This window comes from Cynoglossus semilaevis, chromosome 11, assembly GCF_000523025.1.
Source record: "Cynoglossus semilaevis isolate Cse_v1.0 chromosome 11, Cse_v1.0, whole genome shotgun sequence".
Lineage (NCBI taxonomy): Eukaryota > Metazoa > Chordata > Actinopteri > Pleuronectiformes > Cynoglossidae > Cynoglossus > Cynoglossus semilaevis.
In genome coordinates this window covers 15,937,397-15,952,289 of record NC_024317.1, presented here as the reverse complement: position 1 = coordinate 15,952,289, position 14,893 = coordinate 15,937,397, and the positions used below count along the sequence as shown (strand labels likewise).

The following is a 14,893-nucleotide window of genomic DNA, read 5'->3' as shown; positions in this document are numbered from 1 at the left end:
AAACCTTATTATTCACCAGCTGAGCGAACTGCTTCAAAGCCTTCTCCACGTTGGCCTGTCCAATCCCTGGGACCTTTACAAAAAGACACACATTTTAATTTAACTTTATCGAGATCATGTGGGAGAAAAATCATCATGTAGTTAGTACGTCAACAATGGAAATGTATTTAAACAAAGACTCAAACATCAGTTGGTCATAGAGAAACCCTCAGTGATAATGCACTAGATTCCTGGATGATCCTGCCTGGAATAGGGACTAGGTGGACCTGAACCCACAACCTTCTGCCTAGTACGTGGGAATCCTACCACGTTGCTCTCCCAGTTCCCATCCAGGAAAATGGTGAAGTAGATTTATTTTCCTGAAGATGAGCAGTTGTCTTAGAAACTGAGCCTTTTTTTTGCCGACTGTGACTCTGCGTCTGGTTCACTGCTGCGTCAGTGTTCTTTTACAGAAGGTATTTATGGAAGCATGTTTTAAAAATGAGGACAGTAATGAAAGCATCCACTAACATAGAACCGGTTCCTTAGGGTTCTGATAATAACAGGATCAGGACAAACTGAGAGAACTTCTTCGCAGACGCTGGGATTTGTCATTTTTCCACAAATTTAAACCAACCGTTAGTTTAAAAGTTTTATCATTTGAAACTTTATTTTCAGAGAGTAATAAACAATAACAAAGAGATTTTTCAGCAGTGGTGAAGAAGAAAAGACTCTTTTTCCACTTTGACTGGATTCATCCTTGAGCTTTATCCCTACACTTCAACAAAGAGAAGTAGCTGACAAAGAACAACAGCAGAAATATTACATCCTTGGCAGACGTAATAAAAATACAACGAGACCCAGGTGTAGATAAATAATACTGTACTTTGTAAAGCTCGGGAAAGTTTTATTTCATGTCAAACAAAGTAATCAGAGTCTGATTAAAGTTCGACTCCGGTGAAAGACAGAGCTAAGTCTCAAATATTCTCCTCACGAACACCACTTGGCAGAGACGCTGTTAAACACAAACTGAAGTCACAGTCCGTTTGTAAGACGTTTGACATTTGCTGGCAGGAGAAGAGAATATATACTGGAGGATATTAAATCCTGCAGATGAAGCCATCAGATAAAATACTACAGACTACAGTTCAGACTGGATTCACGGCTTCAAAGTGGCCTCTCACCTCCAACTCTCTGAGCACGGGGTGATCGTCCATGCCAGGGAAGAGAACCCTCATGGCATAAGTTCGATAGTCCAGATACGGGATGCCGGCTCTGTCCAGATCACTGGTTAACTCATTGATGTCTGTCTGTAGTTCTGCAAAGGCTGTGCATAAAAGAGAGGCATATTCAATACATTTTTAACAAACATTGATCTTTTAAAGTTTAATTAAAACAGCCATAGTTGTGTCCAGATGGTGTTTTGACAATTTGTTATTATATATCAGTTATTATTATTATAAGAATATTAGTTTTGTATGTACTTCTCAGTACTAGGAAATTAATAGTAGAAACTCCCAAGTAATGATTGTGTCATTTTTAATGTCCCTAAAAATGACATTAAAATCTATTTTGAAATGTTGTTACCTGTTTACGGAGACTATAAGAACATCAACTACAGCGCCCCCCCTTTGTAGAAACAAACATTGTCTACCTCACACAGATGGAAGAAAAGTCAAAGAAAATATTTGTAAAGAAAACAGTTTGTCAGTTCTTTGTGAACCTATAGTGATAACTTCCCAAGTCTTCAGGAAGATTCTCCCTCACCTTCCTTACACTCCAGAGCCACTCGTGACTCCAGATTGTCCATCTGCATCTGCAGGCGTTTCAGTGTGAGATCATTCTCGTGTGATTTGCGTCGGTAGGCCAGTAGGACTATGATGACAATGATGAGGAGCAGCCCTCCGCCAGCTGTGATGCTGAAGATGGCAGGGAGTGTGAGCATGCTGTCGGAGCGGATGTGAACCTCTCCTGGGGAGATGTGAAGTCCTCCTACTTGGACCTGGAGGAGCAGAGTGAGTGACAGGCCTTTAACAGTGACCCACATTCCTGCAGACAGCAGATCAAATGCAGAGACAGAGAGAAGGCCACCAGATAGGAAGGGAACTGTCCACACTGACCAGGATTTTGTGCTGCCCAGTGAGATTTGGAGGTTCACAGAGTAGCTGGGTGTCAGACACGGTGAGAGAGCAAGGTTTGTCTCCGATCAGCACAGTGTAATTAAGCCTGGCTCCTCCAGATGCAGACGGTACCAGGTTACGTCCCTATAACACAGTTAGGAAAGGAAATATGCATTTTATATACGTAACAATGCAAATTACTTATATATAGGAATATGTGTATATACATAAACTTATATATATAAGTGTATATATGTAAACATATATATGTATATACATATATATGCATATATACCTAAAAGATATGCAAGAGATTATATAGTTAGCTAGCTAATAATTTGAGATTGTTATATTATTAAATTTGAGACCATAAGTATAATCCACTAGTATAATTCTTTAAAGAAATGCTGGTGATTTTGTGCTACCCTGTCAAAGCCATAATGTGCAAGAACTTTATTTATTTATTTATTTTATTATTATTATACGCAATTCAATTTACTCTAAAATCTGTATATTGTAGTTTTGGCCCAAAATGTTCAGAAAAAGCACCATGCTGTATGAGATGAATTACAGTAATGATAACCAACGTCATGTCACAACTCCTCGTACGTACCTTGAGTATGATGGGAGCCCCAGGTTTTTGCTCCAGAACGCCTGATATGCTGAGGGGCTCCAGGTAAGGGTTGGGGTAGTAGAGGAAGCCTGTGTTGTTGTAGGTGAGCAGAGCTTGGACGTTGTTGAAGACGAAACCAAACTCGTCCACGTGTTTGATGGTCTCCTGGTCAGAGCTGTAGTCTGCCTTTAGTGAGGGAGCGAAGCAGCTGATGGTGGTTGTGTTCAACACCTTACAGACCTGCAGGAATCAGGTCACAGCAGCTCAGCACAGCATCACAACGAGGCCTAATGTGACATCTAATACAAGGTCTGTGTTGTGTGTTTCAAAGGTTTAAAAGAAGTAGTAGTTACCTTCAAAGGTCAAGTTTGTTTATTTTTTATTATAATTCATTTTAATACAATATAATATTTATAATAATAATAGACCTTTAAAACCTTTTTGTTCTGCAATTTTGTTTTTAACTGTAATGGTTAAATTTTCCTTCATCAGCTCAGTTTAACTCAGCCTCAGTTAAGTCTTTTGCATGTTTACATCTTTGGGCCTTTTCCTGATGTGCAAAAAGTTGGGACTAAAGTTGATTGGACTTTTGCCACTGTTGCCTCAGCACTTTGGAACAATCAATCACGCTGAAGTGATCTGCCTAAGGAGCTGAGGCGAAGAGAATCAGCACCATAAATCACTTCCCCGCGCACTTGTTTTTCATGCCAAATTCCTAAATCTCATTTTGAAATGATCCAACAGAGAGGCATCTCTTTCTCTTTTGTTTACGTCAACATTTCCTTTCACAAGCAAACCATCCAAAACATGAAATTCATTGTTCTGCTCTTGTATTAATACCTATGTAACAAAAATGCTACATTCGGAAAGCAATTGAAAATTATATGACAAATTATATGAACTACAGTGATGCTGGAATTAGTATTGGACCTGATATTTCATTGAAGTATACAGTATGTGCATGTTGATCCGTCAACCTGATACACCATAACAGCTTTTCACTACAAACAACTGGTCCGCCATGGACCAGTGCTGTGTTCTCTTCCTTCTGTTGTCCTCACGGTAGTTTATTCAAATATGTCAACATTGTCAGTATTTCAACATCAGGGATGAAGACAGAAGCAAGACTTACTGTAGGATTATTTTCTATTTAACGAAACATCTGAAGACGATAGTTAGCTCAGAGTACACTAATGTCTCTTCTCGGTTTAACATCACAGTGGACAGTTGAGGAGTTTACATCTTAGCAAGTCACTTTTTAGTGAGACTTATTTAACCAGCAATGTGTGTGGAGACATTGTTAAAGCTCTGCTCACTTTCTGTTCAACTGGCTGAGTTAACTATGCAGAAAGTTGCATTTTGTTCATCTATTTTTTTTTTTATCCTTAGTTTTGTTGTTATATTTCCTAATGTGACCACAGTGTCAGTTTGAAGAGTTTTTATTTAATACAGTTTCCTTTTGGATTGACTGTTTCTGTTAATGAAGACGACGTGATAACGACACAATCAACATTCAGTCAATTAGGAAGTTGTCAGCATCTCCGCTGTCTTACATTGACAGATTCGTGTCCAGCATATTTGACTCTGACTCTTGGCTCTTGGACCACATCCAGGTTGGTTCCAGTCACTGTTAGAGTTGTGTGTCCACTGTGTGTGGGAGAAAGAAAAGAAAAGGTTATTTTTTTAACACATAAAATCTGGTCAAAAGTTACCAAACACCACATGTCTGAGTACAAAGTGCCTCTGTGCTGTGATTCATTAGAGCGATGCTCACTTGGACGCTCAGCTTTCGCTGGAGAAAGTGTAGAATTGATGAGGTGAAGCTGGGCTGCAGCTCCCGCTCTCACTCTTTGTTATTGGGCAGAGGAGCCAGATCAAACGGCGAAGCAGCTGGCTGCTGTTTAATATTCATCCACGACTGTGGGGCTGACATAGCATGAATACAGGTGCTGCTTGTTTACATATCTGTGTTGGATGTGATTAAAATAAACACAGCTCTCTAATATTTGTAAAGCCTGTGCAGAAGTTTTAGATAAGAAAACAGCAGAGAGAGGGAGGAGAGACGAGGAGGGAGAAAAATATCCCACCTACAAACTTTTCAAATTAGTTTTATTAGCAAACAAGACCAGCGCCGGTGCTTCTCCTCCACTTCTTCAAAGGCTTCGTAAGCTTTTAAAACACAGCTTCACAAGCTGCTGCTGCTGTCACAGGGCTCAGGGCCAGGGTGTCTCTCTGCTGTCTAATCTGCAGAAACACACTGCTGGCTACCCCAGTACAAATTATTAATTTGTACTATAACAGGAAACACACCATTCAACCAGAATGGAGATGTTATGTGTTTTGGGAAATGCAGTAACACAAAAATATTCCCAATGCTCATTCTGCAGAAAGTCTCTTTTTGTTCTCCAGCATTGCTGCCAAGTCTGCTTATTACAAGTAACTTTGGTTGTGTTTTTCTGGAAATACTAGAGTTGTGTTTTGTGAAATTTATTTACAAAGGGCATTTGTCTACTTTGGTTAACTCTGTCATGTCTCATAGGTAGATGTATGTGTGTCATCATTCCTGTATGTAATTGAACATTTCACCATGAATGTACTGTATGTGTCTGCAGTATCTTTCTCCATGTTACACTGCTCTGTGATGTCAGCACATGTATTATACCCTCTGGTCTACCCTTCAAATCCCATTTGTCATTGACATGATAATGAATACCACTGCCTACGGGGCCACAGTTCTGGACATCTGACACCTTAGTCATTATTGTCTCTTTGCATTATGTGATGCCGGCATTAGGGTCCTGTTACCTTGTGATGCTCCACAGGGGCTCGATGCGCTGAACTGTGGGGTCTTCTATGTATTCAAAAGCCAAACTCCCAGGAACCTTTGCTCTGTCCACTCTCAAATTGACCTGTACCAGCCCAGCTCCGATTAGTGATGGCGCAGAGAAGCACACGATCTCTGTCATGCTCCTCCTAGTGGTAGAATAAAGACCAGGATTTAGATTTGGTCAGTATGTGCACACCTAAAGTCAGTTGTTTAAATTCTGCTGTGGGTTTATGCAGTTGTTGTCATTATTAGCCATCAGGATACATGGCTGTGCTCTCCAGTTCTTTTCACCCATTTGGTGTTTTAAACAGATTTCTATAAATACACAGTGAAAGACACCTGGAGCGTGTAAGACCTCATCACTTCAACACTAATCATTTCACACAGAGGTAAATAGAAGAGAAGCCTGAGTCTTTAAATGCTGTGTGACGTTAGCGCTGTCCCATTCTACTGCCTGTGAATATCAGACCTCAGATTGTGCTGCACTTTCAAACAGAGTGAAGTCCCTCTCACCTGTACAACTCGCAGGTCTGATTACCAAAGTACACAGTAACGGTGCTGCCAGCACCAAGATTCTCCCCGACAATAGTGACCTTGGTGCCCCCAGATTCAGGCCCCCTGCTGGGTGTCAGTGCCAGCATTGAAGGAACCTGTAGAAGAAATGGGTCAGAACAGAGCAAAGTGAGCAGCACTACATGTTCACAAGGTCATTGGTTCTTCAACTTCAAGTCTGCTCAGCGCTTCTCTAAGATTGCAGCCCAGTACAGTCAAAATACCCACTGCTCAGCTACTTTATGTTCATTAATCATCATCTTCCACTGTTGTGGGGGTGCTGAAGCCAACGTCAGCATTCTTTGAGCAGGGTCTGGGCTACACAGGGCCATAACATGTGACACAGGTCCAGATATAGAGACCGTGTAGACACCCACACTCACTACTGTGGTGAATGTTACCTAATTCACAATATAGACTTGGACTCGGAGGCTAAAACCAGAGTACCTGGAGAAAGCTCAAATACAGGGAAAACATGAAAACTGTACAGTAGAATTAAATCAGCAAATAATTAGTCTTACTTTAAGGCAACCACGCCAATTACTTTTATTTTATTACTGGTGATCCTTAGCACAATATGTTTTTACTTCATGATCTAAGTCATCATCAAAATAGTGATATATTTCTATAGTTTTATGCCAAATTCCTGCTATAATCCTCTCCACTAGGGGCACTAGTCGTTGGGGTAAATAGATATAAACCTTGAACTACTGTGTGTCTGTGACTGTGAGTACTCTGCCCACAGTCCTGATTACAATCAATAAATAATAATTTTCCAGACCACAGCTTTTCCTTCTCTGGAGCATTTCTAAATGAAATCAACATAAACAACTATTGGAACCATTATTCTCAGCTGCTCTGTAACGATGTCTTAAATCGCCTTATTGCCCTAATCTACTGCAGGTGATGATTGCTGCTGTAATCACACCTTTGGGCTGATTCACTGTCGGCACTTTGTTTAAGAACAGGTGGACAAGATTAACGTGTGTGTCACTGTCAAAGTTACCACAAAGGAGTAGATCTGGGCGGACTGTGCGCGCAGTTCTGGTCTGCATTCGCCGACACACAGCTTCACTGGTCCTGGGGCGCCTCCTGCGGCAGCCGCAGCCATCTCGCACACAATTCTGTCAAGTCACAGACGCATGAATATTAGAGCACCAAGACGCAGCCAGGCGACAGACGATAATGCATTCAATGACTAACTCCAGCCCAGCGTGACACACGGCACAGTCACTGCTCCGTGTCACGTTTGTTTTTTTTTAAATGAACAGCAGGTAGATGGCTTCTGCCGGCTGCTGTGATTGAGGCGGACTTTCACAGAAGTTGTGGGTCAATACCGAGGGCCATCTCTCTTCCTAATGGGAAACCTATAACAGCAATATAACTCAAATGATAAACTGCACCCCTGCACATCTCCGGCAAGATTGCCACCCACCATTACCTCTGGTTTCCATGACAACAAAGGGGTTTCTTCAATAAATCAGCATTACCTGTCAGGTCAATGAGATAAAGGCAGCCATGAATAAGTCATTATAGCAACTGACCCCGGATGAAATTAATGGCTGTAACAGCTGTAATGCCATGTTTTAAAGCACTGCCAGTGCAAAACGAATGCTCCTGCCCCACGCAGCAAACTGTCTTCCCCGATACAATAAGAGCACTTAATGAATTGTCTCTGCTCAGTCCTCGTATTCATACATCACCAGAGTTTTTCAATTTTCTGTGGCATGCTCTTTTCTTTTTCGTTTTACAAGGGTATAAATAAAGTCCCCGTCGCCTGAGCCCAATCCCATTACATGGCGGTGAGAGACACACATGGCCGACCAATTGTCCCCACAGTCAGTAACAGGCGGTGCGTTTCAATGACTGTTGTGACGACAACCTCATAACCGCTGTGGCATAAAGGCCGTTTTTGTCAAGCAATGCGACGTTTTGATTCTCCACTGCTCCCCCAGTTGATGTAGTGTTTGTGCATGTGCACGTCTGTGGTGCAGTGTAAGGGAAGATGGAGGAGTATTACTCACTGTTCTGCAGTAATATATCCTGTCTCCTGTGGGGTGCACTGCACTCCTGCCACCTCCACATTACCCTCCAGTTCAAAGAAGGACAGACCGAGGTTCAGGCCCTGAATGGTCACCAGTGTGCCCCCCTCCAGTGGTCCTGCCACTGGACTCACCTACGTGAGAAAGGAAACAATTGGCTCTTAAATGAGTTGGAATTTAATGTAGAGTTCTGGTTCAATACAGTAACAAGTCTGTCTACATATGTTTATAACAGGTAGCTCTGATCTTAATTAAGCACTGCTGTGAATGGTTGTTTTGTTATGTGATTAACTGTTCAGGGTGTGACCTCTCCTGTTGACTGCTGGTATCGGCTAAATTCTGAAAAACCTCTAAGTTTGTCCATCCCAAATTTTCACAGAAATGTAGTTTGAGGAGAGTGAAACACTCCAAGACAATATTTTTATTTACTTTCACCATCATTTTGTCTGTTAACAGCTAAAGAAACCTGTCTTCTCTGGACTTGTTTAGTGGTAGAAAATGAGGACAGTGATGTCAGAAGGAAATACCTGGAGCCACCACCGGATGAAACAAGGACAGAAAGGCTGAAATCTACACTCATTTGACATAAATTAAATTTATGTCAGTAGTGTCAGACTTAACATTTTTTCTAATGTAAATTGAACCAAACCAGCACCAAACTGTTGGACTAGGATGGATGCCAGAACCAAACTTCTTGGAAGCAGCAGCACTTCAGCTGATTCACCCTGCTGCTGCTGCTGCTGCTGTTGCTGCTGCTGCTGCTGCTGCTGCTGCTGCTGCTGCTTCAGAATCACTGATAATGTGACAGGGACATGAAAGACTTGCAGCTCTTTGAAGTGGTAAAGCCTTACGCTTCTGTTCTTGACCCCGTGTGCCCTACCGAGGAGGATGAACTGGAGTTTGTGACAGAAAAGATCCATCACCTCTGTAGACAGATTGAATACTTTTTTACCTATCGAGCATCAAGCGGTTTTCACCCTGACATGAAATGTGATGTGGTTTCAGGTTAACAGACATTAGAGAGAAGCAACGAGTGAAAAATCACTGTTCTGTGGCCCACGTCCAGCACAGTGTGACGTGGGAACAGAAGAATGAACAGCTCTGCCTTAGAGTTTCTCTCTTCTTCTTCTTCATCCCTCTCTGTGGGAACAGGCTGTACATTTCAAAGTAGAGGACTGCTACAGTATTATAGAGGACACTGATTATTCTCTGTATCCATGAGCTGATTCACTGCTGTTTGGATTCATACCAAACAAACAACAAACCTCGGTGATGCGTGGGTTGGTGCACTTGACATTCCGGGCAGAAAGGTCCAGCCAGCGACTGGCGTACGGGGAGATGGGAGGACAGTGCTGCTTCATCGTACACCGTCCCTCACCGCTGCACCATCCGCACTGGAACTTCCTCTCTGCCCGCAGACACATGCCACAGCTGTCCCGCTGAGCACTGCACTTGTACAGGTGCACTATGGGAAGACAAATTGGATTAGTTACAAAATAAGAAGTGCCTGCAGTTGTTTGTCTTCGAGTTTGATCGATGTGCAGTGAGCACAGTGACAGTTGATTTATATAGAAGAATCATATTAATTAAATGTGAATAAGCTACATCGATTATTTATTCTAAAACCTTTGCAGAAACTGAACAACACATTCTTCGAGCTCTTAATGCAGAGTTCAGCCACGAGAGACAAACTAGGCCATGATTTGGTGCCGTCCCCCTGGGAGTGCGTATGATTGGGTACTCTTTGATAACACTGGCAGCCATTGTTGACTTTCTCCTGAGGAGGTTTGGAAACCTCGAGGTTTTCTCCGTAGCCCACCTCTCCCCTGAGGATTGAGTGCTTTACAATGCTCCGGCCTGGCAGTGATGGATTGCAGTGTTACCTTTAATCTTCTCTGGATTGTCGATGATGAAATTGCCGTTCCATACGATGGAGAGGTCCACCGCTAGGTCACTGATCTTCACACCCTCATACATGTACTGAAAAGAGAGAGTGAGTGGGCGTGTTAAAGGTGCATAAAGGGAGAGACAGAGTCTAAGAGACAAGGCATAGTTTAAAAAAAGGGAGGATGAAAAGAGTGGGGAGGGGGATAAAAGGATAAAAGTGCAGCAGAGAGATGAGGCTTTTAACCATCTGTCATTTGGACCACGGTTGTCTGCCTCTCCACTCTTCTAGGTGTCGGGATGCAAACCGTGGATGTGGTGACCAATCATCCACATCTGGAGAAAATGGCCTTTTTTCTTATTGTCACAGTCTTGTCATCTTCACTGACGTCCACTCAGTTCACAACAAACGGAGGCTGAACTGCCTCCAAACAACAATCAACATTCATCCAGATGAGGTGAACACATAGTAATATATTCTACACAGGCTCTCTGCACTGATGGTTGGACAGCTGTGAGGTTCCCACTGAGTTCATACCGAGCTGTTCTGACACTGCACGCTGGTGCTGTTGAAGCGCAGCGCCGTGACACGATGAATGACACCCTGCACGTGAACCACGCACTCATAGCCCCGCTGGCCGGACTGTGGCTGAGGAAGGTTCCGGGCCCTCAGTGTGATTGGTCTGATTTCACCAGCTGGGATTAGAATTTCTCCAGAGCTGAGAAGCTGAGGACAATCCTTGGAAAAGAAAAAGAGAAAAAAATGATTACAAAATATTACAATTACAAATCATTTATTTACAGCAATGTCTCTAACTATAGTGGTGCACTGATTAACTATAACAGTCTTCAATCATGAATTATTATAGTTATTTAGAGGGTTTCATCACATTTTTTTGTACAGAGTTAAGCCCCCACACCATTTGTGACTCTTGGACAGGTTTTTCTTGGCCAGTCCTTACTTGGATGTGTAAGAGTTATGGCCCACGAGAATACATTTTGAAAAAAATATAGTTGTTGGCCCTTTTTCTTGAATAAATAAAATGATCCTTTCTCCCCTAAAAGATTATTTTTTAAATGGCTTAATTTTCCCAGAAGAAAAGAAATATTTTTGCCGTTATGAATAATTTTATTTGACGCCTAATAAAATTAGACTTCACTAATTTTAGAAAAGTCAAAACATTTTTTTATCATGTAACTGAATTAAATAGTAAACTACTAAAAGGTTTTCACTTTTTCAGCTCTCAGACTAAAATGTCATAAAGTTTTTTATGGTAGGAGCAAATGTTAATATAAAAATTACTGTTATGCAGTAAAATCACCTCTAAATCCAGGAAGTTCGCAGCCAGCACACTGAACAGAATTTTCTGAATGATGAATCATTACGACTTGGCAATGATGTGACTTTCCCTCCAGCATCAACAGTGAGGTGGAAATTTGTGGTTTAAAAATAAAACTTTTAGCGGCAGTAAAAAATGGCCAAGAAGTTCAGAATGGGACGAGGACGTGTGACGCTCTCAGGGGAACTCAAACTTGAAGGTGACTTAGTGAGGACATTTGCTTTTTCCTCAGGCGCTTGTATCGAGTAACATTTTTTAAATCACTGCCTTCTTTGTTTTATACCATGTATAAATGACTGTAAAATATAAATAGCCGGTATGACTTGTGGCCCTTTACACTGGCGCCGCGTTGTTCGTTTGAATTTAAATTGCACATTTTCATACACCGGGTAAAAGTGTCACAGCACGAAAGATAGATGCTGCGCTTGAAAACGGTGATTTAATTAGCTAATGAACGCGCAGCGCTGCTGTGTCACGGCGATCATATACCTCTGAGGCGTTGACTCTTCCCTCCTGGAACGAACAGCTGCTGGGGTCATGTGTGCACAGGTTGCGGTATTTACACCAGTGGCAGCGAAAAGTGCTGTTTACACAGGACAAACATCTGCGAGAGGAAAAGGACATCAGTGCAAATGAGCCAGAAGAATCTCACAGTCAGATGAGTGGCAATTATACACAGTTGTCCACGTTGGTCCTCAGCCATCCGGATCATTTTATCTGAACTATGTCTATGAAGATTCTCAGTCATCTAGGTCAAGGTTAAAGAGTTCCGTTAGGACGTGAAATTTTCTCAAAGATCACGTTTCGCCTCTCATCCAGTACAGCAGATATATACTGTGGGTGTGATGAAGAATAAAGCTACTTCAGGTCCCTCTTGGGTGGGCATTGGGGTCAACTGGGGAAGGGTTAACAGTCGTTAGGAGTCTGATGGGTCATTGTGGTCATCATCAGAATGATTCCGGTGCTTTCAGCTGTATAAGTTTCCTGTGCAGTAAACCCAGAACAGCATTGTAGGTAACAGAGTCTGGTGCACTCACACTGTGCTGAAGTCTGAATCCCACCTCCCACTATCCCCCATTATCCCAAAAGCAAGCGAGCTAAAACCCAACAGCCTCGGACATACTGCACTTGAGCGGCACCAAGTGTACCATGTCCAGGCACAGAACACCTGCACTCTTACTAGCCATATAATCCATAGACCATAGGGGCCAAAGGTGAAAAAGGTCATGAGGGTCCCAATGTGAGTGCAGCCTAAAACTGCCTCCTCTGAGGAGTGATGGTTTCTCTAGGCTGATGCACACGGCTCCCTACGCTCCTCTTTCAAACCATCTGTCTTCTCTGGCAAAATGTAAATATTCCTGCAAGAGAATTCCTCAGTATGTGACAGTATTTTTTTTAAGTATGCACTTCCTCTGAGTGTATTCTGGAAATTATTCTGGACCATATTTGTCCCTGTTCTGGATCAGTGCAGTGATAATCAACAAGCAGTGTGACTAACAGAGTAACTTGATGAATGGTTGTCTATGGACAATGGTGGGATTTATTGTGATTAAATATTCCAATTGAGTTGTGATGCTTCGTACATGAGTGACGCTCCTGCACATTCTGTCAGTCGTGTACTGTACGTCTTCCTCGCCTGTGCAAGGAGAATTGAATTAGGGTGACGATAAAGGATTGCAGGGGATTCTGCTGAATATCCCATTACACGGATACACAGCCGAATGTCCTCAGTTTGGATGAGGTAATACGTTGCAAGCTCTGAAATTAGCAGGGCTCAGGCATGAAATGGCCTTGAAATGACTGAAAAGGACTGCGTAAAATTGGAAACTTTTCTGACAAAGTCAAAAATGTTCTGCTTCCAAAAGGAACACACACTCCAGTAAATGTTGCTATGAAGCTATGATTTTTTTTTTTAATTCTGTATTGAACCTGCAGCTTTATGAAACAGTCAAACACAGACATTCAACATTTTTTTACATCTTTACATTTTAATACAAACCCGTGACATCAAGAGTTTGGGTGCTGGTGGAATTTAAATATATGGGGGTAATAGTTCTCTATACAAATGTAATGCTACTAGAGCTGTCGTAAAATTGAAAAATGAATCTGCGATAAAACATAAAGTCGTCCGTCACCAACTCCCAACTGACTTCAAATTACTGAAGCATTATTTCTGTTCCGAATGTGCTTTGAGGATGACATTCCAGGTTTTTTTAGTACTCCTGTAGATCGCTCAATCCCAGAGATCATCAGGTGCACCATGGGAAATTATCCAATTCGACAACTACTATTTATTTATTGCAATAATTTTTCCTGTTCGTCTTTGTGGTTTTTATAAGAGATTCAGAGCTGCTGAAGAAATTCTTCTTGTGTGTCTTTCTTCAACTTCTGAGAGTAAATCATTGTTATTTTCGACTAAACAGACTAGGTGTCACACAGAGTAATCAAATTGTGAGTTAGGTGAAACGAAAAGCTACACATTTTGTGACCTTTTAGTTTGGTGGTGTACTGTGGGATTTACGTAACATCCGTAACATCCACCCCTGGCTCATTAAAGCTTTGGAAACACTGATTTAGACCAAGTTAGTATTTAAAGTTGAAAACAAAAAGTTTAAAAATGTGTACAGGACAAATACAGAATACACTGCAGTGTTCAGTTTGATGTGGATTACACTGAGACCACCACTGGATTTAATCTTAGCTTTTGGGAAAACACAACATAAATGTGCTGCAGGTATAAGTTGGTAGAAGACCTGAGGCATCTGTAGATGAGGCAGTAGAACATACAGTGATTAATGGCTGTGGATACATACACACACACACACACACACACACAGAATAAGTGAAGAGATGATAATGGACTGTGTTCTGTACTTCTAGTGGTGTAAACATGTACTTGTGCACAATACAGCTCCTTCAGAATCAGACTGTGTTCAAATAGTGAAGGAAAACTGAAATCCATCGGCTGAAGCTAAATACTGCAGCTCATAACAAGCTGCCAGTGCCAATAATGGAGGCGCAGCAGCATTAAAATTTGATATTAATTAGCTGCTCATGGCCAGCAGTACAAACTGTGCATGTGTATAACGGTGTGTGTCTGAGAGAGAAAATTGTAGGTGTGTGTGTGTGTGTGTCTGCATACATATATATAGAACTAAATGTCAAGAAGCTGCAAACTCTGGATTATTTTATTTTAGCTTGTGGAAGAGACGCTGACACACAGACAGAGGTGTCAGACTGGGGACCGTGCTGTGGAAAATAATAATGATGGCAGCAAAGGGTCTTTTTTTTTTTTAAACTAATTGACACAGCATTGTCAGTCGTGGATTTAATGAGTCTCTGAATTTGTTCAATGTCTTAGAATGATTTCATTGGCTCATTTGTGTTGCATTAATGTCAATTAGAGAGGCTAATTTGGAGGCTAACTTCCAGCATTCATCTTTCACATTCATCCAGATCCCCCCCCCCCATTCCCATGACGTCAGTCATAAATGAGAACATTGTCAGAACATCAAAATAAAATAAAAAAAAAGTGA

At 41.8% G+C, this 14,893-nt stretch overlaps 1 protein-coding gene and 1 long non-coding RNA gene across 2 annotated transcripts in view; one reads left to right on the top strand and one right to left on the bottom strand.

Annotated features, from left to right (window-relative positions):
* LOC103386583 (uncharacterized) overlaps positions 1-14,893 on the top strand; it is a 106,918-nt gene that overhangs the window by 36,587 nt on the left and 55,438 nt on the right. The gene's annotated exons all lie outside the window — the stretch shown is intronic.
* LOC103386584 (plexin-A2) overlaps positions 1-14,893 on the bottom strand; it is a 50,142-nt gene that overhangs the window by 8,795 nt on the left and 26,454 nt on the right. The window contains 15 exon segments of the mRNA XM_025060019.1: position 1; positions 4-73; positions 1,164-1,306; positions 1,747-1,981; positions 2,100-2,243; positions 2,713-2,952; positions 4,266-4,359; positions 5,518-5,685; positions 6,053-6,189; positions 7,098-7,215; positions 8,116-8,267; positions 9,399-9,598; positions 10,017-10,113; positions 10,556-10,756; positions 11,847-11,961. The exon segment at position 1 is cut by the window's left edge and continues 186 nt beyond it. Of these exon segments, the coding sequence (XP_024915787.1) occupies position 1; positions 4-73; positions 1,164-1,306; positions 1,747-1,981; positions 2,100-2,243; positions 2,713-2,952; positions 4,266-4,359; positions 5,518-5,685; positions 6,053-6,189; positions 7,098-7,215; positions 8,116-8,267; positions 9,399-9,598; positions 10,017-10,113; positions 10,556-10,756; positions 11,847-11,961 (2,115 nt within the window).